We start from the raw sequence: 27,244 nt of genomic DNA on the forward strand, positions 1-27,244 counted from the left end.
TGTGTCCCCTCCCGAGATGTTGCCCACCCCAGCGTGCTGGTGAGGGGGGATGTTGGTGGTGGGGAGGGAACGCTGGGGTGTGAGCAGCACCTCTCCAGCTACCGCCACAAATCCCAGCGCCGCGGGGGCTGCTCCGGGGAGACCAACTCCACCGCAGCCAGACCCAGCGCCGAGAAAGATTGTCAGATGGGAATGGCGGTGACGGAGAAAGACCCGGCGAGAAAGGTGGTTATTGAGCGATCTCTTGTAAAGTATTAATCTTTGGCTTATTGATCCGCTATTCCCAGTGTGAAAAGGCAGTGGGAAACGATGCCTTGGGAACCAGTTGGGTTCCAACAGGAGAGGCCGTCGCCGCTCCCTGGGTTTCCCGACAGCGCGGGGAACCGTGGGGAAATCACCGGTGGCGGCGAGGCGCCTCGGGACCGGCGGTGTCTGAGGCGGGACGCGCGCTCATTTCCACGTCTGCTGAAGACGCTGCTACGTCATTTCAAAAACCAAACAAAATAGGCATTTACCCCCCTGCTGCCGGCTCGCAGGTTTCTGGGTGCTCTGGGAGGAGATGGTGCCCTGCTACCACCCAACCGCCCCCCCCCCCCGATACGGGAACCCGGCGAGGGGGGAGACACACACGGGACGGGAAGGGGACGGGGACGGGGGGGGACCCCCCGCGGGGGCGGGACGGGCTCCGTTTCGTCCCCAGGTGACGTGGGCGGCGGGGGCGGGTCGGGGGCGGGGCGCGGGGTGCCCGCGGTGAGGGGCGGCGGCCGGCGCGCTCCGGGGGTCCCTGCGCGCGGCGGCGGGCAGGCAGGTGGGTGCGTGTGCGCGCGCGCAGCGGCCATCTTCGGTCCCCCCCAACCCCGGGGGGGTTTGTACGCGGGGGAGCGGAGACATCGGCCGCCCCCCCCCCTCCACCCCCCCCCCCTTCCGCCGCCGGATTTGGGGGTGCGCCTGGCGGAGCAGCGGTCGGGGGGGTCTTTCCCGCCGCAGCGCGCGCTGCCCGCTCGGCGCGCCCGTGCCTTGCGCCGATCTGCGCGCAGCGCGCGGCTCCCTGGGCCCCCCCCCCCCCCGATCGGGAGCCATTGTCCCTTTGCGGGGGGGGGGGGGGGGGAGCGCTGCCCGCCCGGTCGGAGCCGCCGTGAGCTCCCCGTGGGCTAGATGGAGCGGGAGGTTCCCGCCGGGTGTGGGGGGGTGCTGCCCCGGTGAGGGGCGCGGGGTGGCGGGCAGCCGCGGGGGCTGGGCTGGGCGGGCAGCCTGCCAGGCACCGGGGGGGGGTGGGGGGTGTGATGTCAGGAGGGAAAGGGGGGGAGTGCATTCCTGCCCGGCCAGGCACCTGGGGGGTGTGGGGGGGCCTGGTACGGCTCGCGCGGAGGAGCTGGGGGAGGTGGGGTGCGCGCCTTCGGCGCAGCCCTGAGCTAAGCATTGTCTTCAGTGGTTTTGGATCCTTTCCCTGGAAAGCAAAACTCTTGTACAAGGTCGCGGAGTGGTCACTTAACAAAACAGGCTTTTTCCTTGGGAAAAGAGTTTGGGCACCGTGTGAGCTTCAGAAGAAAAAAAAAAAAAAGCGAAAAGATTTCTCATCAGGCTTTGTATCTTTTGCCCAGTTTACAGAAAATGAAGCTCAGGTTGGTAGCGTAGGTTTATTGCAAATGGGAAGAGGCTTTGCTTTCCTAGGAAAACATGCAGGAGGGAGCGTTTCCTACTAGTGTTTTCCGAACATGCAATTAAACTTGCCGAGCATCGGCTGTGAACTGCACAATCTTGAAAACCGTGCTGTCAGGGGAATCTTGTTGTTTGGTTTTTTGGTTTGTTTGTTTTGGTTTTGTTTTTCTTTCATTCCAGATGCGATACCATCTTGAGCTAATCTATACAAAGGAAATATTGAGGCTGTTTGTTGCCATTGCTTTCTTATCCGGTCAGCTCTGTTTGATGACAGGAACATTGCTAGGCTGAGCAAACAACTGCAGCAGTGTAAACACCTCCCTCTTGGACTGAGCTAGGTCTTGTATGGCTGAGCTAGACCAGGGGTTTCAAGATTGTTGTTGTTTCAGAGAGTAGGAAGCAGGGTTAACTTTTTCACTGTTTCGTGGGGTTTTGCAGGGGTTTTTTTGTTTTGTAAAACAGTAGTGACAGTGTGTAGCTAGAATATTGAAGTTGTTTTTCCATCAGTTTTTCTGTATATAAAACGGGAGATGCAAGTTCCGTCTTAGTTTACAGGAAATCATATGTATGTATACACAGTTTTTCTTGAAAATGCAACTCCACAACTTGCCTTAACCATATGTTCTCTTAGGTATAACTTGTTACCAGTAGGTTACAAAGAGGGGAGAATTATTTGAAACTGAAAGCAAAAAAACCCCTGTTTTGTTTCACTTAGCAAAACAAGATGTTCTGAGGAATAAGGCCAAACTGTGACCAGTGCAAGCTGTGAAGCAGTCCTCAGCAAAAGCTAGTCCACATGTGCTCGGCGTTAAGTTCAGCTTGCGAGGAAAGGAGGAAGGATGTTCCGAGATGCCATCTTAAAACCTTTGTCAACAAATTAATCAGCAATGCGCTGACATCTTGCCTATAAACTGAGAGACCTGTGATTTTTTTTTTTGTTTGTTTTTCAGTAGTGTTATTTTTTCTTGTCATTTTTCTAGGGCACTTCCTAAGATGGTATGTAATTTCAATGACATGATGTCTTGGTTTTGGCTGGGATAGAGTTAATTTTCTTTCTAGTAGCTGGTACAGGGCTGTGTTTTGGATTTAAGATGAGAATAATGTTGATAACACACTGATGTCTTAGTTGTTGCTAAGCAGTGTTTATGCTCAGTCAAGGGCTTTTCAGCTTCTCACCCCTCCCCACCAGCGAGGAGGCTGGAGGGGCACAAGAAGCTGGGAGGGGACACAGCCAGGACTGGTGATGCCAAGTGACCACAGGGATATTCCATACCATGTGGCGTCATGCTCAGCATGTAAACTAGGTGGAAGCCTGATGGGGGGCTGCTGCTCAGGAATGGGCTGGACATCAGAGAGCAAAGGGCTGTGTGGTATGAGCTGCCTGCCAGGTTAAACCACAAGATGTGAAGATACCTTATGGACAGGCTCAGGACATCCCAAGTGGTCTGTAGGAGCCAGTCTGTCAGGTTTCTGTTGCCTTGTTCATGGATGTAAAACTCTGGTTTCACAGGGACTGCTCATGGTATAATGCGGGTACAGAACTGATGTCCTAGGGTGTGTGTAACCATCTGGTTTTGTGGAAAGCGTTATCTTCTTCTTGGTGATGTCCTTTTGATTTCCATTTCCTTGCCGTGTTGCTTCCTGGCCTAGTAACTTTCCTGTTTGTAAGTCAACCACAAATCCCTACTGTAGAGGATTTATTTGTAACATATTAGTAGCATCCTGGATGACTGCGAGTCAGCAGGGCTGTCCCAGTTCTTCTGGCTGAGTTTGGGTCCTGTTTCTGTGGTCCTGTTTGCTGGTCATGCATCTGAAGAGGAACTGAGCTGCTAAGCAGTGTCAGCTACATGAGTTTTGTATGTGGCTAGTTGGAGATGTCAGGCAGATGGGCTTAGTGATAACTGCTTTATAACAGTTTGCATAAATAGAAACCAATGTACAGTGGTAATCTGGAGAAGGAGAACCTTGGGAGGTCATTTAGACCAGCCCTGCCCAGAGAAGAGTCCTCGGCTAGAGCTTGTATTCCACTTGCTCCCCTTGTTTCATCCAGACCTTGCACACATCTCTTCCTTATCTGGTTTGTACATAGCATCTGAGGTATTAACAGGCCACTGAGATGTCAGTGCTAATCGTATCCTGGGGTGCATTTGCCAAATGTTGATAAGGATGTATGTCTTGTTTCTGACAATGTCTGTGCCTTACAATCATCAGTTTACTACACAGCATGTTTCCAGGGGAAAGGTTGGTATGAAATGAAGAGCAGCCTGGGATGTTCCATCTTGCTTGGTGCACCAATAGTCATTTAATATCTCTTGAAAGCACAGCCAGGACGGAGAAGTCTCACAGCTGACTTTCAAAATACAGACATAGTACTTGCATGCTAGACACAATGCAGGTATGAATCCTGTCTCAAGAGTGAGATGTGCTTTGCGCTGGCAAGATGTGCAGATTCAGTGTGGCGCTGCATTGGTGGAGCTATGAAAAGGTAGGCTGAGCTCCCCTAGTGCTAGTTCTGGCCGAACACTTAGGAGGGAAAGGTGTCTGGAGAAGCAAAACTCTGTAAGTGGTGTTTAGGGTTGTTTGTTTTACTTTTTACTGTTTTACTTTTTATCAATTCTCCTCCACATCCCACTGGGAGCAGGGAGGAGTGAGTGAGCGGCTGCATGGTGCTTAGTTGCTGCCTGGGGTTACACCACACCACTTGGGCCTGCCCTGATATTCACATACGTCTGTACCAGGATGTGCTGAAGGTGTCATTTGAAAGACCTATATGAAGTGTCCTTTTGCTCGGTGACTGCAGGACTGCGTGGATGGATAGTGCCAGTGGTGGGCATGTGGCTGGAGGGGTCCCTCTGATATAGCAGGTCAGGGTGTGTCCCAATCCAGTGTCGGGGCAGGTTTTGATATGATCCCAAGAGCGAGATTAAGACACAAACAAGGTCAAATGCTGTACACCCATAACAGTTTTTATTATTAAAAGTGAAGAGTGGTAGCGATAGGACAGAATGGAAGGAAAAGACAGAAGTCAAGCAAGCATCTGGAATAGAGTCTCAAGAATAGTCACCACCATGGATCCAGCATCATCCCGTTGGTCCTCAGTCTTCAGTTCTTCGGTGGTGGGTGCACACACAGCAGAGTTCTTTGTTGCCTTTTAAGCTCATCTTATCAGCTGATTTGCATGCTAGACAAAGAGAGGCAGGTATTCCATGAACTCATTTCCATGAGAGACAAGGAAAAAGGTGGAGTATTCCATATCATGTGACGTCATGCTCAATATATAAAGGAGGCGGGTACTTGCTCATTTCGGCTTCTGGTGTGGCGGGATCTTTTGTGCTGTTGGGATCTCTTCTGGGGGCGGACTGCGTACTGGTCGCTGCGTGATGGGCAACCACATTGTGTATTACCCTTTTGGACTTGCTATTGTTACTGTTGTTTTGTTACTATTACTAAACTGGTTTTTATTCAACCTACGAATTCTCCTTTTTTTGTCCCTCCCCTATTTCACCGGGGAGGGGGGGAAAAAGTAAGTGACTGGCTTGCATGGTGATTGGCTACTGGCTGAGTTCAAACCACAGCAGTCATTTTGGTGCCCAACGTGGGGCCTGAGGATTGAGATAATGACAGATAGGGTCATAATGTCTATTGCTTGGCTCCTTAAGATTTTATCACCTCCTTTACTGTATGTAGTCCCCATGCTGCTGCTCACCACCCATGAGAGTTAGGTTAAGTTTTTGTTTTTGCTGTACTATGTAATGCTGATCTATGACATGATGCAGTCATCAGTCCTGGGGCTATTTACAGTTAGGTTTGAGAATTTCAAATATCCTTGGAATGTTGACATTAACATGGTCATCCTCCTGCTAGAGGCCAGTGTGTTCCTTCATGTGGTTCAGGCTTTGTTCAGGGTTAAGTAACTATTTAAGAGTATCACCTGGAGATCTACCTCAAGGTTGGAGAATTATGAGTGGTTGGGGTTGTGGAGTAGCATGGGCAAGTACCTAGAACAGTGGGCACCTCCGGTGTATTGGAACTTCACTCCCGAACAAGTGCAGAATCCTGAAGAACTAGTAAAATATTTGGAAAAAGTATGTTGTCACCTGGGTAATTCCAGAGAGGTACAGCTCACTGCAACATGCTGGGGCATAGCCCACGCTTACCGAGTGCTATTAAACACTATTCATTACCCTCGAAGAGAAGGGCTCTGAATCTGGTAATAAAACAATAGACATTGCAACCACTCCCAAGTCCACAACAGAAACTGCAGCCACTACGACCCCAAGGACAGGCGCTGCAGCTGAACCAGAGGACCAACCCATGACGGTGTCAGCTGCTCCCATACAGAAGAAGAAATACACAAGAAAATCCCCTCGCAGTGTACAGGGTGACGATGAACCAGGCCCATCACGAGAACAGGAAGAGGAGGCAGAGCCAGTGATAGTCACCGAATCCTTATCCCTGAGAGAGTTGCGAGACATGTGAAAGGATTTCAGCCGCCATCCAGGTGAGCAACTCGTTACCTGGCTGCTCCGGTGCTGGGATGGTGGGGCCAGTAGCGTGGAATTAGAGGGTAGGGAGGCCAGGCAGCTGGGATCCCTGTCTAGGAAAGGGGGCATTGACAAAGCAGTTGGAAAGAAGACACAAAATCTCAGTCTCTGGAGGTGACTCCAAGTGTGAGGGAGAGGTATCCCTTCAAGGAAGATGTTATATGTCATCCAAGTAAGTGGACCACTATGGAGAGAGGTATTCAATACTTGAGGGAGCTAGCCGTGTGGGAGATGGTTTACTATGACCCAGATAATGCACAGCTACCCACAGATCCAGATGAAGTCCAGTGCACCCGGCCCATGTGGCGGAAGTTTGTACAGAGCACACCATCATCATATGCCAATGCATTAGCACTAATGGACTGGAGAGATGAAGAGGGACCAACAGTAGATGAATTGGCTTGCTGACTCCAGCAATATGAAGAAAGTCTCTCTTCCTCGTTGAGGCTCTGGAAAAACTATCCTCTTTGAATTGCTGGAATTCTTGGGATATGTCCCCACCTGCATGGACTAGGATCTCAGCTAGTGTTTCCCTACTTGAGAGATCTGGTACACACCACAGGGGAACCTATGGTATCGCCTGTGTGACCATGGAGAATAAATGAGAAAACGGGATGGAAAACCTATCTATATCCTAGAAGAGCAGGTACGTGAGTTGGAAGGAAGAACAACTATAAACTGGGGTTCTTCCAGGAGAAATGCTGCTCCGGTTTCCAGTAGTCAGTTGCCCAAACAGAGCAGAAAGGTTGACTTTGCTCCTGATCCTATGAGAAAAACTTCTGATTTGTATTCACAAGAAGTGGGTGACCAAGATGAGACTGAAAGCCTCTCTGAAACCACACTGACCCATTCATCAATAGCGGATACTATGATCAACTTTAGAGGGACCCTGCCTCCAGCCAGGTGGAGGACAGGCAATCAAGTTTATTGGACTGTGTGGATTCGATGGGCTGGCACATCTGACCCCCATAAGGCTTTAGTGGACACTGGTGCTCAATGCACCCTAATGCCATCAAATTTTAAAGGGGCAGAACCCATTTGTATTTCAGGAGTGGCAGGGGGTTCTCAACAGCTGACTGTGTTGGAGGCTGAGGTGAGCCTTACTGTGAATGGGTGTCAAAAGCACCCTATTGTGACTGGCCCAAAGCTCCATGCATTCTTGGTATAGATTACCTCTGGAGAGGGTATTGTAAGAACTGAAAAGGGTATCGTGGGCTTTCGTTATAGCTGCCTTGGAGACAGAGAAAATTGAACACTTGTCTGGGTTGCCCGGTCTCTCAGAGGACCCTTCTTGTTGTGGGATTGCTGAGGGTCGAAGAACGATGGGTGCCAATTGTTACTACCACAGTGCACCGACAGCAATATTACACCAACCAAGATCCTGTAATTCTTACCCATGAACTGATTCATTGACCGGAGAGCCAAGGAGTGATCAGCAAGACGCGCTCCCCCTTTAACAGCCCCATATGGCCAGTGCAAAAGTCTAATGGAGAATGGAGATTGACAGTAGACTATTGTGCCCGGAATGAATTCACGCCACTGCTGAGTGCTGCCGTGCTGGATGCACTACAGCTTCCATACGAACTAGAGTCAAAGTAGTACGCCATGATTGATATTGCTAATGAGTTATTCTTCATCCCTTTGGCATCAGAGTGCTGGCTGTGCTTAGCTTTCACCTGGAGAGGTGTCCAATACACCTGGAATCAACTGCCCCAGAGGCGGAAACCCAGCCCCACCATTTGCCATGGACTGATCCAGACTGTGTTGGAACAGGGTGAAGCCCCGGAACACCTGCAATACATTGATGACATTAATGTATGGGGTAATACAGCAGACAGAGTTTTTGAGAAAGGGGAGAAAATAGTCCAAATCCTTCTGAGAGCCAGTTTTACCATAAAGCAGGGAAAGGTCAAGGGACCTGCACAGGAGATTCAGTTTTTAGGAATCAAATGGCAAGATGGACGTCGTCAGATTCTGATGAATGTGATTAATGAAATAACAGCTATGTCCCCACTGTAAGGAACTCAAGGAAGTAATGCCTCAAACATTGATTGACACAGAAAACCTCAAGGACAAGCTGTGGCCTTTGGATTACTCTAAGGAATGTCACCCAAGGAAGCAGGAGTGTATGGAAGAATGCACCCCCCACTCCCTTGCAGCTGCATTGACAAACTCCTTAGATAAGCCTCAGAGGAGGGAAACTGGACTGAGTGAAACCAAATGTTTCCCCTCAAGCACAAGTACCGCTAATCACTGGCTTTATTGTTTAAGCCCGATACTTTGTGGCTCTATTGTGCAAGCCAGACACCATGCTTGCCTTGCTAATGACTTCAGGCCTTCGCCATTGAAGTGGTAACAAGAACTGATAAGAGGTGAGCATTTCTGGGATGACTTGATAAGAGCATGAAGTCAATAAAAATCTCTGGGAACAAGAAAAACCAAAGGTGGGTAGGGTGAGTATGACCACCGACACAGTTGGAACCCATGGTCCACCTTTTTCCTCATCTCTCATGGAAATGAGTTCGTGGAATACCTGCCCCTCCTCGTCTAGTATGCTAATCAGATGGTAAGATGAGCTTAAAAAGTGACAGAAACTTTGCTCTGTGTGCACCCACCACCCAGGATTACCAGACCTGAGACAACGCTGGATCCAGGGGTGGTGATCCGTATTTCTTTGACTTTCTTTCTCTCCTTTCTTTTTCTTTGCCTTCCTTTCTTTTCTTTCTTATAGATTTATAAGAGACCACATTGCTTATTATCCTTTTCCAAGTTTAAATTGTTTTCCACCACAAGTAAAACATTTTAACTGGTTGTTTGGTGTCATTTCACCTTAATTTAACCCGAGGGGATCACAGAAGGGTTGCGACTCTGGGCTTCCAATTTGGGTCGGGACACCCACTGAGTAGCAGAAAGGAAACACAAGCTTCCTTAGGCGTTGTGGGCTTCTGGAGACTGCACATTCCAAATTACAGTCAGATTGTAAGCCCTCTCTATCAATTGACCCGGAAAAAGAATGATTTTATATGGGATCCTGAGCAATGACAAGCCTTTGAACAAATTAAACAGAAAATAATTCATGCAGTAGCCCTTGGGCCAGTTTGGACAGGACAAGATGTTAAAAATGTGCTCTACACAGCAGCTGGGGAGAATGACCCTACCTGGAGTCTCTGGCAGAGAGCACCAGGGGAGACTCAGGGTCGATCCATGGGGTTTTGGAGTTGGGGATACAGAGGATCAGAAAACCGCTATACTCCCAACTGAAAAAGAGCAAACATAGCACTACTCTAGCTACTAAGAAGAAAAATTAACTCTATCCCAGCTGAAACCAGGACAGGGACACCACTGGGCAGATGACCTGAACTGACCGAAGGGATAGTCCATGCCATGTAAAGTCACGCTCAGCAATAAAAAGGGAGAGTAGGGGGCTTAGGGAGATTAGCCATCCCTAGCTTGGGAACTGGCTGGGCGTTGTGGCGGACAGATGTGTGGACATTTGTCTGAAACTTTTCTTGGTACAGAGGAAACCACAAGCAAGAACGAAACATTGGTTTCCGGCAGAGGTAGGACCGAACGATACATCCTGTGGTTTAGAACTAGGCAAGAATGTGTGGGTTTAATGCCTGTCAACAACTAACTGTGCAGGTGTAGGGTGCTAGGTCGTTGACTTTGGGGAGGGTCTTGTATGATGCGACCCCTGAAATAGTCTCCCTGCGACCACCTGGGACACACCAAGCCTGCATCAAACTAGATCATGCCTACCATCACATGACACCACGCCCACCATGAATATGCCTGAAGTTTCTTGGAGCCTGGCAGAGATTTTGGGACTTAGGCTATATAAAAATGGTACCATCAGAAGCTAGGGGGGGAGCCCCACCACCAAGACACCGAGAATCAAGAGGACCAACGGGATGCCACTGGACCCATGGGTAGATCTCCCTCTGCCTCTGCCTCTCCCTTCCTCCCTCCCTCCCTCCCTCCCCCCCCCCCCTCCTTTATTTCTCTTTAACAAATTATAACTACATCCAAGTAAAAACATGTAGCACTGGACTTGCTTGTCCAGTTAAGTTATCCAGTTGAATAGTTGCCATTGAGTTATTGTATCTAACCACTTGCCCTGTACTTTGTATTAATAAATTGTTAAACTGGTTGGCTGGTGTCATTTCACCTTAATTCAGTCCACGGGTATCTCAAACTTGGTTGTAGGTCCCAAGGGGAGGGAGACTGTCCTAAACGGCTCATTTTGGGCTGTGGCAGTCATTGGTCTACGTGTGGGGGGTGATGGATGATTGTCTTTGTATCACTTCTTTTCTTTCTCCTTCCACTTCTCCTTTGTTTATTAAACAATTTTTATCTTGACCCCCAAGTTTTGTTGTTTTTACTTTTCCTTTCCTCTTTCCCCATCCCACTGGGGGTGTGTGTGAGGGGCTTAGCTGCCCACTGGGGTAAACCCATAGCACTCACTCTTACAAAATCTTTCTTTAGTTATATTCAGATGCAGTTGTGACCTTTACCTGTGCCAGTTAACCAGAGTAATAGACAACATTTTTGTTTAATGCTCGCCATGCTCAGTAGACTTTATGTAATAGGTCTTCAGTTAATCCACTGGTTTTGAGTTAAAATTGTTTATGCTTCAGGAAGATGTTAGGCAATAGCAAGACATGCTATGCTAGTCAGCACAGTGATTCTTTTGGATCGTTAACTGAGATGTCAGATTTGCATGCCTGTGTATCTCTTGCATCTGCAAACTTGGGAGCAGCTGCTAAAGCTGATGTAGAAATGTTAAGAAAATTAAGCACATAACTATAGAATGATTAGCAATAGTAAGCTTGAGAGTTGTCTGTTTAAATTAAAGCCTTTTTGAGCTGTGGGAACAAGGCATTTCTGAACTGTGAGAACAAAAGAAAACAAGCATACATAAACAAAGATAGAGGCCCCAAGGACAGAGGATGTAGCACCATGGTGACAGGAGATATACGGGCATTTTATGACCCAATGAAGTGGGTCTCGGCCCCTGACACCCGGAGATGGAGGACATCTGTGATCCAAGAGGATGACTCCCAACTCGAGGGTATACATTGCATATCAAACACAGGAACCAAAAGGATAATTGCCAAGGATGCGCATTGCATATCAAACATGGGAACTGAAAGGGATGACTCCCCACTCAAGGATGCGCATCGCATCACGTTTCAGATAAGGTGGAAGAGAGCATGAGAATGTTGATGTGTTTATGACCCAAACGGATGAGAAGGAGAAGGAACTGTTGACACAAAACTTTAGAACTAATTACACTTTGTTATAAATATGTATGTTTGTATTGTGAAACCTCATGAATATGTATAAGATACCTGCATTTAAGTTGTAGATTCACTGGCTTAGGTGTGCACGTTAGGTGGAGAGATCCCCCGTGCACACAGCGCTACAATAAAGAATGCCTGCTTTCTAACACTCTGACTTTGAGTTTTAGAGAGTTTTCTTCGACCGGCTCTTTCGGTACCAAAGCCGCAGCAGAATCCAGGTTATTTAAATGTGCTACAGTTTGGAGTTTTGGCTGGGAAACTCCAGTACTGGAAAATGATGGGAATTTGTGTTTTGCTGGAAATCCTGCCCCCTGGAGTGGGGAGGGGATGCCGCCTCCTGATCTGAAACAGGGAGCTTATTTCCAAAATTTCTCAGCACAGGACACGTTTGAAGGTCCTTAAAAAATGTGTGTTGCAATTGGTGGTCTTTTGCTGTATTTTGGGAAGAATAATCCTTTAAGCATCCTCTAAATGTCTTTTATTTGTAATTGTACTTTAAGTAGATTCCAAGGAAAAGTAAGGTAAATATAATTCTGGATAAAAATTACACCCTAAGTAGAAGCATAGCCTTCTTAAAAAAAAAGAAAAAGCTTGAAATTCAACTATGATTTAGAAAACCACGGGTTCACGTGTATTCCTGCATGAAGAAGCTCCTGTGTAGTTGAACTGTTTTGGTATTATTCTCAGTGAAAATAATTTATCTAACCTTCTGATGCTAAAAAGTTGAAAGCTGAAAGAATTACAAAAATATGAGGTAGAACAATCATTTACCATTTGCTTTTTATTCTTTGCACTGATGCTCTATTTTTTTTCCTTTTCTTCACCTTGACAGTGCTTATACCATGCAGCGTAAAAAAGTGCCGCTTATGCTATGAGTGCACTTGATTCACTGTCTGGATAAGTAGTATTTGAAAAATGTAGAGTATATATTTTAAAATTAAGTGGTGATTTAATTTGCCTAGGGTAAATGTTATTGCTCCTCTAGTGTGACTGGTCATCATACCTCCCCATGAAGATGAGACCTATTTTTCTTCAGCTTAGTTTATAGCTGGGAATTTCATCTGTTCTTGGTCCTTCCCTGGAATTAGCGAGGTGATGTTTGGATCGCAGACATCATCACAGAGTGTTTATTTGTTTAATTAAATAAGACATAACATCTGACAGGCCTTTTCGCAGCCAGCCTGAAGCAGCCTGGATCTGAGCTTTGCAGTTGCACCTGGTTCTTCAGCTCTTGCCTCTCCAGGGTTGTGGGCTCTCCTCTGCTTAGTGCAGGTGTCATCCTTCCGAGCACCTCTTGCGCTTGGGTGAGTGAGGGAGGCGCCGTGCCATCCATAGCGTTGCCTCTTCATACCTCTGTATTTGCAATACAGCACTGATTCTCAACGTTTCAGGTTCATCATGAGGAATACTATAGAGAAAATACATTGTTTGTATTTCTTGGTTTGTCTGTAGGTTCATATACTTAAAAATATCCGCTTGCTCTGTTGTGAAGAGATCTTGCAGATTGTGTGTCCTGGTTTTGGCTGGGATAGAGTTAATTTTCTTTCTAGTAGCTGGTACAGGGCTGTGTTTTGGATTTAAGATGAGAATAATGTTGATAACACGCTGATGTCTTAGTTGTTGCTAAGCAGTGTTTATGCTCAGTCAAGGGCTTTTCAGCTTCTCACCCCTCCCCACCAGCGAGGAGGCTGGAGGGGCACAAGAAGCTGGGAGGGGACACAGCCAGGACCGGTGATGCCAACTGACCACAGGGATATTCCATACCATGTGGCGTCATGCTCAGCATGTAAACTAGGTGGAAGCCTGATGGGGGGCTGCTGCTCAGGAATGGGCTGGGCATCGGGTTCCTGGGTAGTGAGCAATTGCATTGTGTATCACTCGCTTCCTATATTCTTTTATTAGTGTTAATGTCATTATTATTTCTTTTCCCCTTGTGTTGTCCTATTAAACTGTCTTTTTCTCAGCCTATGAGTTTTTTATGTTTTTCTTCTGATTCTCCCTTCCATCCCACCAGGGCAGGAAGGATTGAGTGAGCAGCTGTGTGGTGCTTAGTTGCCAGCTGGGCCCAAACCACAACAACAGGTTTTTGCAGGTAATGGAAATGGCTTTTAATCGTAAAATTAATCTGTGAAGAACGATTCAGGCTTCAGCACTGGATTTTTCTCTTGTCTGTGACTTTGATGTGCTGTTTCTCAACATACATGTAGCTGTTTTTCCTCTTGTGTTTGTTTCCTTTATCTACCTGCCTGACCATGTGATTAGTTTTATGTAATGAACCTGAATTTACAATTTTAATGATGAAATATTTTTTCAGTCAGTTGCAGTTGATGCCTGTTTCAACCTTTATTTTCTTTAGCTCCTTTCTATAATCATTTTAATAACTGTTTTAAAACTGATTCAAGGTCCTTATGCACTATTAATATACTTACGTTACAGTATTTTCTTGGAGTAATCAAGTTTCAATGCAGTTTTATATACATTGGATTATTGAATGTCTGGCCAGAGAGGCTGGAGAAAAAAGTCATAAGGATAAATAAAGAGCAAGTAAACGAGTTTTGTGTTTAAGTAATTGAGATGTATAGATTCATGTATTTCTTAAGCATATGAACTCTGTTTGTTCTCTTGGATATTTCCTCCCATTTAGTATGCGTACTCACATTTAAATAATTTGGAATCTTAATTTTAAAAATATGGTTTAAGACTTGAGGAGGAAAACTGGAAAAAATGCATACCAGTGGTACATCTGGTTAGCTGAAGTTGATTAAAAAATAAATGACAAGCTGAGGCATCAACAGCAAAGATGAGGCTATCACCTGAGTTATATTTTACTATTCCAACTGCAGCAAACAAAAAAGATATGCTCTTTTGTCCTCCTTTTCAAATATGCAAAAGCTAAGGTGAAAATTTAAGTGAATTTTAGGGAAAGAAGTGTCTCATAAATCGTGCTTTTGTTTGATTTTTTTTTTTCCTCTTAATTAGCAATGGATGCCATGGAATATGCACAGGTTATGAGACAAGAAGGGAACCAGGATTTTAAAAATGGAAATTACTCTTTGGCCATCAGAAAGTATGATCAAGCTCTACATATGCTCGGTTGTTTAATGCAATGGGTCCAGTAAGTATTCTTGAGTTACAAGATGTAAACCGTAAGACAAATCTGAAATTTGTACAGTACTACAGTTAACTCAGAACTGTATTTCCTGCCCTGACATCTGGTTTTCTTGTATCTTTTGTCACACTCTTTAGTGTACCAGTTTTATAATTAAAGAGGAATTGCTGTTCCTGACATATGTGGGAGATTAGTTACTGTAATCTGAGTATTTTTATATAAGCATCAATTATAAATAAGTGTAATTAAATCTCAAATTAATTTTCCATAAACCATGTTGGTTTATGTTAAATTACTTCTGTTTCTTAGTTGACATACTGTGGAGTAATCTCGTTGTGATTCTGCCACATACTGGGTCATGTCTATGACCTGTTTTTACTTGGGTCATCTAATTATCTTTAAAATAATTCATGCAGGTTACTTTGTTCTTGTTATTTGGTCTTAGTATTCTCAGATTTGTTAAAAAATAATTTTTCAGCAGAAGACTTCTTTGGGTATTTCTTTCCAAATGTTAGGTCCTTGTTTTCATCAGTTAACATCAGTTGCTCATGCTATTAATGATTGAATAGTTGAGTATTATGTTAACTATTAAATACTCATTATTAACTTGTATTAACACTGCTGTTAACCTGATTTAACACCAGCTATTCCTTTATTTTGACTATTGGCCATTTAGACTAAGTAGTAAACTAAGCCTGGAGCATATGCAGGGAGTAGGGCTGGGCAAGGACAGAGGCGAGCAGGCTACCTCCAGTGCCTGCCCCTCACAGGCAGTGGGGCTTCATCATACTGCAGGGATCCACTGCCGAGTGTCTCCTTTCCCCTTGCCAGAGGTGGCCTCGTCAGGATTTCCTTGCATGCAAGAGTGTGCTCTGAACACGTTCAGTGTAGTTGAAACAACCTTAAGAGAGTGTAAATTAGTAAGTAGGAATAAGATGAAGGATGCATCTGTGTGGCACATACTATTTGAGCACAGGCAAGACAGGCTTTACAGGCTCCCCAGTACCCCGTGGGCTGTAGTCCTGTAATTTGTGAGCAGCTCTTTCCAGAAACTCTTGGATCCAGCAGATGCTTTATATACTTTATTCTCTCTGTAAAATACATTTCTTTATTTCTTAGCTGGTGTAAATGTGGATAATTCTGTTGACTTAATCAACTGGTGATACAGTAAAATGCCTTTAGGTTGTTTTTTGGTGACCAAAATGTGTTTAGCATCTAGCAGCTTCCATTCATGTGTCTGTTTTCACCCGTTCTTGGCCACTGGCTTTCACTGAGCCATATCTAGGTGTGTCGAGATGGTCTAAACTCTATAAATCCTCATACTGCATTATTCCAGTGGGTTGGCTTTCTGCTTCAGAAGAGACCAGGATATCACGAAGGTATCATTTAGGATGTCACTAAGAGATTTTATAGCTGATGTTCAAATTATCTTTATTTTCTACAGCTCCATTTTTACCTCTAATTTTGTTAGGTGGGTGATCTGTAGACTTCTTTTCTTGTTGCTAACTATGAAGTACGATGCATCTTTTTTCAAACGAATAAACAGTTATACTAAAAATATATTTTTAGGTGTTCCAGGGACATAGCTGTGTTACACTGCAACAAATCAACTGCCTTGTACAGTCTTGGTAAATGGAGAGAAGCAGTGTTTTCAGCCTACCAGAGCTTACACTGGGATCCGGAGTATGTTAAGGTATTCAGATGTTAAAGCTGACAGTTTTTGCATGCCTTACTTTGTAAAACAAGTGTCAATATCTGCTTTTTATTGTGTTTTGTTCTTGAGGTGTGATAAACAAATACAGCATAACATTTCAGAATCAGTGTCTAACTCTACATAAGCATCAGAATCACTATTATAATAGTACTTTTAATAAAATGAAGCAGCTCACTTTTGCACCAGGAGGTGCTGGTTCTGTCTGGGTCCCAACAAGAGAGGCACCAATGCTTTCAAGAAAGATAACTGATTTATTATTATCCCAGACAGGGTGATAGCAAGTAATAAAATCTTATGTGCCCTTGTAATACTGGAGACCCTGGGGTGATGCAGCACTGGGCAGGTCTCTGGCCGGGCCACGGCATGCTGTGCAGATCCCATCTGTGGTGAGGTTCACCAGCTCTGTGTTCACTTGTGGTCTTACAGAGCCTGGCTCACAGTACAGATCCGTCAGTCACTGACAGCAGTCAGGTCTGGGATGGGGACTTAGCTTTGAAGGCTCCCTTGGGCAGTGTGCCCTAATATTCTTTAAGTGTTCCTGGGAACAGTACGTGGTGCTCAAGGTCATATTTTATTTTCAGCGGACAGAACAATACACTACAGATACGCTTGTGATTAAGTACACATTGATTAAATGCACATTGACTCAAATACTCATCTGTTAGGAATAAGTAGCGGTCGTACAGTATTTCTGATACAGAGGCATACACTTGGATCGGCTTTTATGTACAATAAATAGTCTTCTGGACTAACCACCACAGACTCCCAGAGACTGTAGTAGAAGATACTTGATTTAAATATGGTAAAATTGCATGCAAATACCAATTTAACTTGCGCTGCATTGCAGCATGCCAGCTATCTGTTTTGAACAAATTGACTCCACTGTGACTCTGAGCCAGTACAACCTAGTTTGGTGGTGAATTTAACAAGTTCAGGTGCCATTGGCTGAAGAATATATGCGTTGTGGTAAATACTGCAAAATGCAGTGACATGGGGACATAAACATATATTCTGGACCTTGTGACACAAAAAAAATCCTGTCCAGAGGAGGTTAAAATATAGTTAGTTGCTAAAAGTATATCTTTCATCCTGTAGTTATTTTCCAAGTCTTGTATTCCAGGATTTATCACTCTTAGTATCTGGGTTGACATCAGTAGCTTATTGTGAATTTCAAGGGGTGTCTATTGCACTTTTTTTGGATGTGTGTGTGAGAAGCTGTAAAAACAGTACTGCATGTCATTTTTATAGCATAATTGGAGAATTTAGGAAAAAATGATAACATTTTGTTTTGTAGTAAAGATCTCTGAATATTTTCCCAACGATGGTCTTTTTTGTTCTTTTTTCTCAGGCTTACTATAGAGCTGGCCACTCATTGATCATGTTATCAGACTCTTATCAGGCGATTTCTATGTTTCATAAAGGTTTGATTCTCCTGAGTGCTTCTGCAGATCGAACTCAAGTTGCTGATTTTGTAGCAGGAATCTTCATAAGTGTGAATGGTAAACTCAAGAGCTTTATTTTTCTAAGAGCCTTTCAGTAGTGATGACAATACAAGTCCTTGGTAGGGCATCCTTCATGAGATCGTTCATTTGGTCCTTAGTGCCTCAGGTCTCTTTGAGGATTATGAATATGTTGAGTGGCCTAATCAAAAGGATGTGGTGAACTTGATCCAGTTTGTATACAGCAGATGCCAACAATCCCAAAACACTGTGCAGGGGAGTGTGCTGTCTCACAAGAACATGTCAATTGTGGAACAGTTGGAAAACGTCAAAGGTCAGTCAGGGAGACAAGGCTGAACATTTGGAGCTCCCAACTCCGAAGGCTTTAGTGGTTTTTGTCCATACTACTCTGCTTTTCTTTTAGCTAGGTAGATTTGAAAATAATTAGAAGATACTCAGCTTAATCTTGAGTTTACAGTGCCGTGTATTCCAGTGTGGGGCACTTTCCCTCAGCTAGTAATGAGCAGCAATAAAAAGACGGAATTTGGCCTTTCTGTGGCATAGTGTGGGTTTTTCTGAGCAATGTCCACGCTGTGTCTCCCTGCCCTCTCCTCAGCCTCTCTCTCCTCTACTTTTTTGTCTGGTTCACAGGCTTTGTCTGATGGGGCCTGTAGGCGTGCCAGGAGATTTTGGGTTGTGTCCCTGCTGCATTTACTTAAACTTGTAGCCCTGTGTTAAGGATCTTGATTAGCTTTAGCAGCGTCCATAGGTGGTCTCACCCACAAGTGGAAGAACTGCTACGAGGGTCACAAAGTCTTGGGGTGTAGATGTGTTTCTTGAGGGCAGGGCGTAATTTTTTTTTCCCTTGTTTAATGAAGACTGGCCGCTAATAACAGTGCCATATCAGTTGGGTGGCCAGGGATATTTAAGCCCTCATTTGGCATTCTCCTGGGTTTTAATCAGTGCTAAAATTGTCACTGTGCAATAAGTAATTTAGTTGGAGAGCCCCAACTTTAAAAGTGCTGTGTATACTAAAGAATTTTATTGATTGCCTATTCTTGCAGATGAACGAGTCTTTCCACCAACTTTTCCCCCTGCATATGATTATATTTTCAGCGCAAGGTTTGATGCACTGATTTGGCAAGCAGTGATAGAAAGGTTGGCCCAGAAAGGGAAGTGGCGGGTAAGTCTGTTGCTGTGTTACCTGCTGCTGCTTATGTTCTTACCTCTTCAGGGTAAGCTTGTTTTGCCTTTAAAATCTAAACTAGTGAATGTTTATTGTTCCCTGGTTCATATGTCTTGATTTTTTAAGACTTGAAAAATACTTTTAGTGATAAATAATTTCTGATATTCATTTCTTGAAGGAATGCAATGACCTTGAAATCTCACTTCTCTCTTGCTATTGTCTCTGTTACAGTTATGGTGCCATCTAGAGTCATTATTTTTGAAAGAAATCAGAGGGAAGAAAATACATGTTTATTTGTGGTCCTTTTTCCTTCTGTATGACAAGCTGGATTTTTGAAGCTGTCTGTGAAAGACCCAGGAATAAAGGAGTATCCCAGTGGAAGTACATGGCTGTTGAACAAAACCAGATCATTTAGAAAAATCAGAAAGTGAATCACCAGAAAATATTTTAATCCTCTTCTCTATAGTGACTTTTTTTAAAAAAAAAAAAAAAGGATCATTGTCACGATTACACCTGTATTGGATGTTGGTGGTGAGGTGGTGGCAGTGGGGTCTGCAGGGGCCTCTGGGAGGAGAGGTCGGGCTGCCCCGTGCTGGACATGGCCGGTTCCAGCCAGCTCCAGTGGCCCCACCACAGGGCACGGCTGAGCCCCTCAGCCATGATAGTGGTGCAAAAGTGTGTTTTTAAAAAGGGTAAAACCCTGCCTGGCAGAGTGAGGGGACAAAAATAACAGAAACAGCCCTGTGAACACCAGGGTCGGAGAAGAGGAAGGAGGTGGAGGAGGTGCTCCAGGCCCAGAGCAGGAGTTCTCTTGCAGCCAGCGGAGAGACTGTGCAGGAGCAGGTTCCTGACAGGAACCACAGCCCGTGAAGGACCCACACTGGAGGAGAGAATGACAGAGAGGGATTGCTATGGACTGACCACAGCCCCACATTCCCCATCCAACTCCCGTACTGTGGGCAGGGACATCTTTCACTAGATCAAGTTCTTTAAAGCCCCGTCCAACCTGCCCTTGAACGCCTCCAGTGATGGGGCATCCACATCTTCTCTAGGCAACCTGTTCCAGTGTATCACCACACGTATCATAAAAAATTTCTTCCTTATGTCCAGTTTAAACCTACCTTCTTTCAGGTTAAAACCATTGCCTCTTGTCCTATCACTACAGGCCCTGTTAAAAAGCCTTTCTTATAAACCTTCTTTATATATTGAAAGGCCTTATTGCAAAAAAGTCTCCCTGGAACCTTCTCTTCTCCAGGCTGAACAACCCCATCTCTCTCAGCCTGTCCTCATAGAGGAGGTGTTCCATCCCTCTGATCATTTTTGTGGCCCTCCTCGGGACTTGCTCCAACAGGTCCATGTCTTTCCTGTGCTGAGAACCCCAGAGCTGGACACAGCACTGCAGGTGGGGTCTCACCAGAGCAGAGTAGAGGGAGAGCGTCACCTCTTTTTATGCAGCCTAGAATATGCTTGACTTTCTGGGCTAAAAGTGCACATTGCCAGCTCATATCCGATTTTTCATCCACTAGTATCCCCAGGTCCTTCTCCATGGGGCTGCTCTCAATCCCTTTATCTCCCAGTCTGTATCGATACTGGGGATTGCCCTGACCCATGTGCAGGACTTTGCACTTGGCCTTGTTGAACTTCTTGAGGTTCACATGGGCCTGCTCCTCAAGCCTGTCAAGGTCCCTATGGGTGGCATCCTGTCCCTCAAGCGTATCAACTGCATCGCTCAGCTTGGTGCCATCTGCAGACTTGCTGAGTGATTGAGTGCACCATGCAATCCCACTATCCATGTCACTGATGAAGATATTATATAGTACGGGTCCCAGTATGGACCCTTGAGGGACACCATTCATTACTGGTTTCCACTTGGACACTGAGCCATTGACTATAACTCTCTGGATGCAGCCATCTAACCAATTTGTTATCTGTCTAATAGTCCATCCATCAAACCCATATCTCTCCAATTTAGAGCTAAGAATGTTATGGTGGGTTGTATCAAAGACCTTACAGAAGTCCAGGTAGATGACATCCATATTTCTTCCCTTGTCCTCTGGTGAAGCTAGGTGGGTTTTCAAGGAGCAAGTTCAAGTTTTTAGGGAAACAGAAAATGGAAAAAGATGCAGCATGCATTTCTTGCTTTCTGCTCAGGATGTTGGTGTAGCTGGGGAGTCTCATGCCCATGAATGTAAAGGTCCATTCCTAAAGCGAAGGATCACTTCCAAGGGGTATTGGAGAGACTTTTAGGGCCTGACCTTTCTACATGTTTTTTATTTCTGAGGAAACTTTCATTGGTCATAACTTCCCACAGTCCACTGTATATTACATTAATTCAGTTGACCAATGGAAAGGTAGATTCAGTAATCTGTTACAATCTTTAAAAAAGATCTGAAATGTTGTTGTCCCTCATTTGCTTTCCTACAAGATCTGATGAGGCAGTGAAAGACAAAGTTTCTAAGTGTGCTTATAAGATCTCTAATTTTTTTTTTCCAGTCTTGTCTGTTGTTGTTGTCCGAGAAGAAAGAGTTGCCCACCAATCTCAGAGTCAACCAGTTATCACTGAAGAATCTCTTTGAGGTTAAGTAGCGTCCTTTTTTTCTTCTTGTGTCTATTTCTTCTTCCTGTTCACATTAGTGAGAGATTTTCCATATTGTGTGCAAGGCTAAGATAGATCAAAGAGAAATAAAATGGAAAATAATATATGGACTTTGTATGATTATGTTAAATCATCTATTTTGTGCCTTTTCATGTGAAAATTTTTTAAAATCCCTAATTTGCATAATTTCTGTATGTAATTTAATATTTCCTTTAATTTGATCAAAAGAAGACCTCTTCCTCTCAAGTATAGCAAGCTATTCATGTCAAGCTGGTAACCTGACAATTTAATGCTGAAAAATGTCTGACATCAGTTAAGTTGGATATATTTTCCAACTAGGAGAACTTATGATATACGTGGGTTAGGGTATTTTTATACTTTGCTAGCCTGTCTCTGGACTGCTTCACAGTGCTGAGTATGATTACAGGGAGTTGAACCTGGGTGCAGTGTTGGAATTTTCCCTTCCCTCAATGCCCCAAATTTTTGGTAGGTTGCTTTATACCTAGGCAACAACTGCTAAACTTTCTCCCTAAAGGCTTTGACACTTTCCAAATGACTTAGAGGATTTTGGCAAGATGGAAACATGTCATCATAGACCAAGGAGTCACAATTCCTAATGCCTTTCACTGAGATGATGGCATCTGCAGACAGCAGAATTTGGTCTTTATGTTGTTCTTCTGAAACTCATTCTTTTCTTTATTTTGTGATTCCTCATGTTGTGTAGCATTTGGGAACCTCCATAACTTTCTATGCTGGCAGGATTGCCGTGCTCACACATACTTTGCTGCTGGTTGGCTGTGCCTGCCTGGTGCATGTGCCGTGCCAGGCACACTGGTACACCCCAGGGGCTCTGCCCACATCACCATGTGAGCCAGGTGGCCTTGTAGGGCTCGCTGCTGCTTGCCCCTGCCTTTGGCCATGGGTGTCATGCCAAAGCACTTCGATGCATGAAAGGGTGTGCAGCCACTGCTTCTGGCCCCTTGGGAAACAGGGTGTAGCTGGAGGCTGACTGTGAGGCAGGAGCTGCTGGGAGTTCACCAGCTCTGCAACTCGGGAACAGCTGGTGTCCATAGCAGTAACATACCAACTTTCTAAAGGCATCTCATAATGTGTGTGTCTGTTACCACACAGTGGATGCCCAGCCTGTTGCAACTGCAGTTAGGTAAAACATTTCTTACGGAACACTAAAAAATTCTCTGTATCCATTTCTTTTGGTTTTATTCTTCCATTTCTTTGTGTGTATAAGTTAATTAACTATAGTTCGGCTGTATGTAACCTACTTCTAAAAGATATGGTTACACATTCATTGAGAAATTCCATTAGGCTTTATGCTGAAGTATGCTAGATTTCTTACAGCACTGTGGTTTTCCTGATGGAAGCTTTAGAAGATGTTAACTGTAGGCGACACAGTACCTTTGCTTGATATTTACTGGCTGGCAAATAAACAGTTCAGGGCATATTGGTCGAATATACCAGAATTTGCCATTTGGCTGTTGCTTTTGTCATAATAATTTCAAGTTGAGGCTTTTTCCATAAATGCATTTCAGTTAGGTGCCTGACAGAGTGAGCGGGAATAATTCTGATGAAGAAGGGTAATGCAAAGAAAACAAGTTGACATCTATTCATAGGCTTGTTTATAATGATAGCAGAGGAATTAGTGGATGAATATATGCAAGCATGCCTTGGTTAGCTATCATTAGGCAGGTACGCTGTGTTAGTGCCCGCAGAGTAGCCCATATGGGACTTTAGCTACCCGCTATCATCCCTCGTGTGTTTGCTTGGATTTTTGTGGGAAGGGAGGGTGGGTCAGGGTTCGGTCCTGGATCAGCCAGGCCCATGGCCAGGCAGCAGCATGGCTGTGGTGGGGCCAAAGGCATGAGAGCCTCAGCTTAAAGCAGCTCCCAAGAGAAGGTGCCCACTGTCACTGCCGTGGTTTGCAGCTCTTAGCAGCACCCTGTCCTGGGGCACAGCAGCAAAGTGGTCCTGCAAGGGGTGAATGTGCTCCTCACACTGATGGTAAAGCGTGGCAACACAGTAGAAGACACATATAGGGTGTCTTAGCAAAAAATCTTCCTTTCTAGGCAAGCAAATCAAAATGCTTCATTGAGAGAGGAGGATAAAAGTGGGTTGCATTTGCAAAATAGGATGGCCTTCATTATTGAATTGGCCCCATCAGTCTTAGCTGTTGTAGTGGGTTTGTTGTACATGTGGAAGACTGAAAGAATCAAGATGAAAGATCCCTAAGCACTGCTTCTCTTTTGCAGAAATTAGAAAATATGGCTTTCTGACAACTCAAACTTCCCCTGCTGCCACTACATTCTCCCTGTAATTTGTTGTATTTTGATTTTGTAACTGTGCGCAAACAGTAATTCTTGCCAGTCAAAATTTGTCATGAGGTGTTAGAAAAAAAGATTTATTTGTGGATGTTGGAAGCATGTGTGAAGACTGCTATTTAAAAAGATGACTGGCACAAATGGAGAAATTATGTCTGAACACTGTTTCCGACCACCCCCTCATGTCCTGATCCTTCTGGCATATTGTCTCAATTTCTGTCTGAGCTTCCTCTACCCACCTCCAGAGATCCCCATATTACTGTACCCCTTGTAGACTGTGCTTCATGTTCATTAAGTCTTTGCTAGAACATCCTTTTTCAGTTCAGCTGCCTTCTGCTCAGGCTATGTGCTTTCCTTTAGTTCTTGGTTTGTAAACTTCCCTTTAAATTCCATACTTTTATCAGATCACCTTCTAAGAATTTATCTGGCCAAAATTCTATCTGCTGTGCTCTCTTTGAGTGAGCAGTCATATTATCATTGTTGTCTTAATAGTGCCAGATGCTTCCTGAGCTGGATGAGAGTAAGACTTTGCCCTGCTCTACATCCATGGGGCTCCTGAGCTTTAAAAAGACTGGTTGTCAGAGTTCCGCAAACCTCCTTCTAGTCTCCCTTTTCTCAGTTTCAAGTATTTCTCCAGCCTTTTCTTGCTTTGGGGTAACTGCCTGCATAAACTGCCTCATGCAAGCTTAAAAGACGCAATATCCAGTTACAGCAATATGTGCACTGAGATACAGTAACATTTAATAGACAAGTGTAAGGCAGAAAGTTGCAGTCAATTACAGAGAACTATAGAAATACATATTATAAAACAGACTTTAGGTTCAGTGCTGTTCAGAGCAGGACAAGATTCTTTTTAAGATTCATGAACATCTTGCACGAGAAGAGTATTTGTTTTGAGCTTCTACTGGAATTGTTACATGTATAATAAATGCTTCATTTTGCAGTGGATAGGGCTTGATTGTTATTGTTCCACTGATTCTTATAATAAAAACCATGGAAGTAGGATTAAAGAAGGAAACACCTTTTGGGTATGTAAAAATAATGTGTTGTAATTCTCTTTGTTATCAGACTTCTGAGTTGTATGGGCATGGTGAGAAGATGCAAGACGTAGCGGAGTTAGTCAAGTGGCTAATTTCCATTGGGGCGAAAGTTGAAACCATTGGAGTGTATCTGCTTCATGCTGTTATCAGACTGTGTATCAAAGCAAGTGAGTGACATCTGCAGCTAAAATAAAACAATGGTGACCTTCATCAGAGAACTTACAGCTAGAGCTTTTTAAAATTTTTTTGTAAAGTAATGAGGTCAGATCGTCTAGGTATAACCTTGCATGTGCCAGTAAGGCACTGTTTTAAAAATGTTGTAAAGACTCTCTGATCATCTCTGCCTGATAGTGGTACAAACCTAACATATTTGTTCTTCTCTGTGGTTTGAAGCAAAAGTGTGATTGATGTGGGTCTTTCATAACCTGAATATATCAGCTTTGATGAAAATACAGTATTTCTTCCTGCCACCTCAGTGTGGAGCAACAATTTCTGTACGTGCTAAAGAGTCATGAGTCAACCTCAGATTTGCACTTGATGCGAGTCAGTGAGAATGTGGCATCATGTCTCCCACAATGCAGCTGGCTCTTACCATTATTTTCTTTCACATATTTCATCCCTCTCTTACTCCCCATCTTTGAGAAAAGGTTTCATATAGATGCATCTTGCCCCACTCCATGGGGGGAAAAAACCAGGATCTGTTTCAGTTGTATCTCTGTTTACCATTTATAACAAGTGGGATTTTTTTATCATTCCAGGAAAGAACCATCTCTTCAGGTGGTTACTGACTCAGAGGCCAGACTTGAAGGATAGGATCAACCAGCAAGACAGAGATGGATGCACCCTCCTGCATATTGTGGCATCTTCCAGTGAATATTCCCAGAAACGCAGTAAATACTTTTTTTTTGTGTGTGTGTGTGTGTGTGTGTATGGTGTTTTGTTTTCATATGGAAAAATGAACAATGGAAGAAAACTTCAGACCCTGGTGTTTACTGTTTCATGCTAAGTAAGAAAATGAAAATGAGAAAGTCCTTTTATCTGAATGTAGACTTTGTAAGGGTAGCTAATATTTAAACATTTCAACAATTCCCTTCTATATTTGTATACCTGATTCATGAGCATTTTCTTTGCTCTTTGGTTTGACCGGTTATGATATTCCCACAAGTATACCTCAGTTTTCAGAATCATAGAAATTATCTTTTAAAGTTTGATGTGCCCTTAAAATCATATTGGACCACCGGGAGACCTATCCTGTCCTTTTAAATAGGTGAAGATTTAAAACCTAAGTAGTAGTATACCTTGTCAGAGGAGGAAAATGAGATGCTTTCCTTCATGTTTTCTATGGGATTTCTTTTATGTTAACTTGACCTGGCTTTTTTTCTTGTATATCTTACTCTGCCCACTAGGTGGCAACAGGAAATAAGCATCAACGCCAAGATAACACCAGACTTTAGGTCATTGTCCTGGTTCAGCTAGGATAGGGTTAAGTTTCCCCAGCAGTGAGGAGGGAGCTCTAGCCGGGTTATTCAATACCATGCTGACTTCACCTCTGGGCGCCCAAGTGCGGGAAGATTGGTAGACGCCCCTTTGTGCGGTCACTTTCCCTCACTGCTGTATCAGTATATCTCTTGCTCTGTTCATTGTTATTACTGTTATTGTTCTTGTCGTTGTTCGGTTTGTTGTTGTTACACTGTTGTATTGAAGCTCTCTTTATCTCAACCCCGGGGTTTGTATTTCACTCCCTGCCCTGTCTGGTCTGAGGGTGGAGCAGCGGCAGCATGGTCTCAGATCCCAGCAGGGCCTAAACCACCACAGTCATTAAATGCCTTGATGTTCTCTTGGTTCTCTTTAATATGAATGAAATATGCACAACCTATATCTGAAGAATTCAATTTTCCGGAAAGGTGTAACACATCTTTTGCAGCAGTTCCATCTGTTGCTAAATGACTCCTGCATTTCCAGAAGAGGCCATTTATTTATTTATTAAAGTTTATTTCTTTATATTTATATACTATATACATTATCTATAGAGTGTATATGTATTTATTTATTAAAGTTTATGTTTTTATATAGTGTGTATACATATATCTAAACATATATGATATATTCACTGGCACAGGTTGCCCAGAGAAGCTGTGGATGCCCCCTGCCTGGCAGGTTGGACGGGGCTTTGAGCAACCTGGGCTAGTGGAAAGTGACCCTGTCCATGGCAGGGGGTTGGAACTAGATGATTTTTAAGGCCTCTTCCAACCCAAACCATCCTATGATTCTATGTATATTATATAGAGAGCATATTTATAAATATATATAAATATACATAT

At 44.2% G+C, this 27,244-nt stretch overlaps 1 protein-coding gene across 4 annotated transcripts in view; it reads left to right on the top strand.

Annotated features, from left to right (window-relative positions):
* The first annotated feature begins 204 nt into the window (after positions 1-204).
* Positions 205-27,244, top strand: part of TRANK1 (tetratricopeptide repeat and ankyrin repeat containing 1) — a 61,238-nt gene continuing 34,198 nt past the window's right edge. Inside the window, exons 1-9 of one of the 4 annotated variants that reach the window (XM_074841734.1) lie at positions 205-225; positions 13,521-13,598; positions 14,486-14,621; positions 16,185-16,308; positions 17,678-17,828; positions 18,833-18,951; positions 21,448-21,531; positions 24,952-25,090; positions 25,682-25,813. In XM_074841734.1, the coding sequence (XP_074697835.1) occupies positions 14,488-14,621; positions 16,185-16,308; positions 17,678-17,828; positions 18,833-18,951; positions 21,448-21,531; positions 24,952-25,090; positions 25,682-25,813 (883 nt within the window). In that variant the 5' untranslated portion in view covers positions 205-225; positions 13,521-13,598; positions 14,486-14,487. Of the gene's footprint in view, positions 226-730; positions 809-1,425; positions 6,538-12,789; positions 12,811-13,520; positions 13,599-14,485; positions 14,622-16,184; positions 16,309-17,677; positions 17,829-18,832; positions 18,952-21,447; positions 21,532-24,951; positions 25,091-25,681; positions 25,814-27,244 lie in introns of those variants that run through there. The other 3 variants (XM_074841724.1, XM_074841743.1, XM_074841752.1) reach the window with 3 other exon arrangements.

This window comes from Strix aluco, chromosome 1 (genome assembly GCF_031877795.1).
Source record: "Strix aluco isolate bStrAlu1 chromosome 1, bStrAlu1.hap1, whole genome shotgun sequence".
Taxonomy (NCBI): domain Eukaryota; kingdom Metazoa; phylum Chordata; class Aves; order Strigiformes; family Strigidae; genus Strix; species Strix aluco.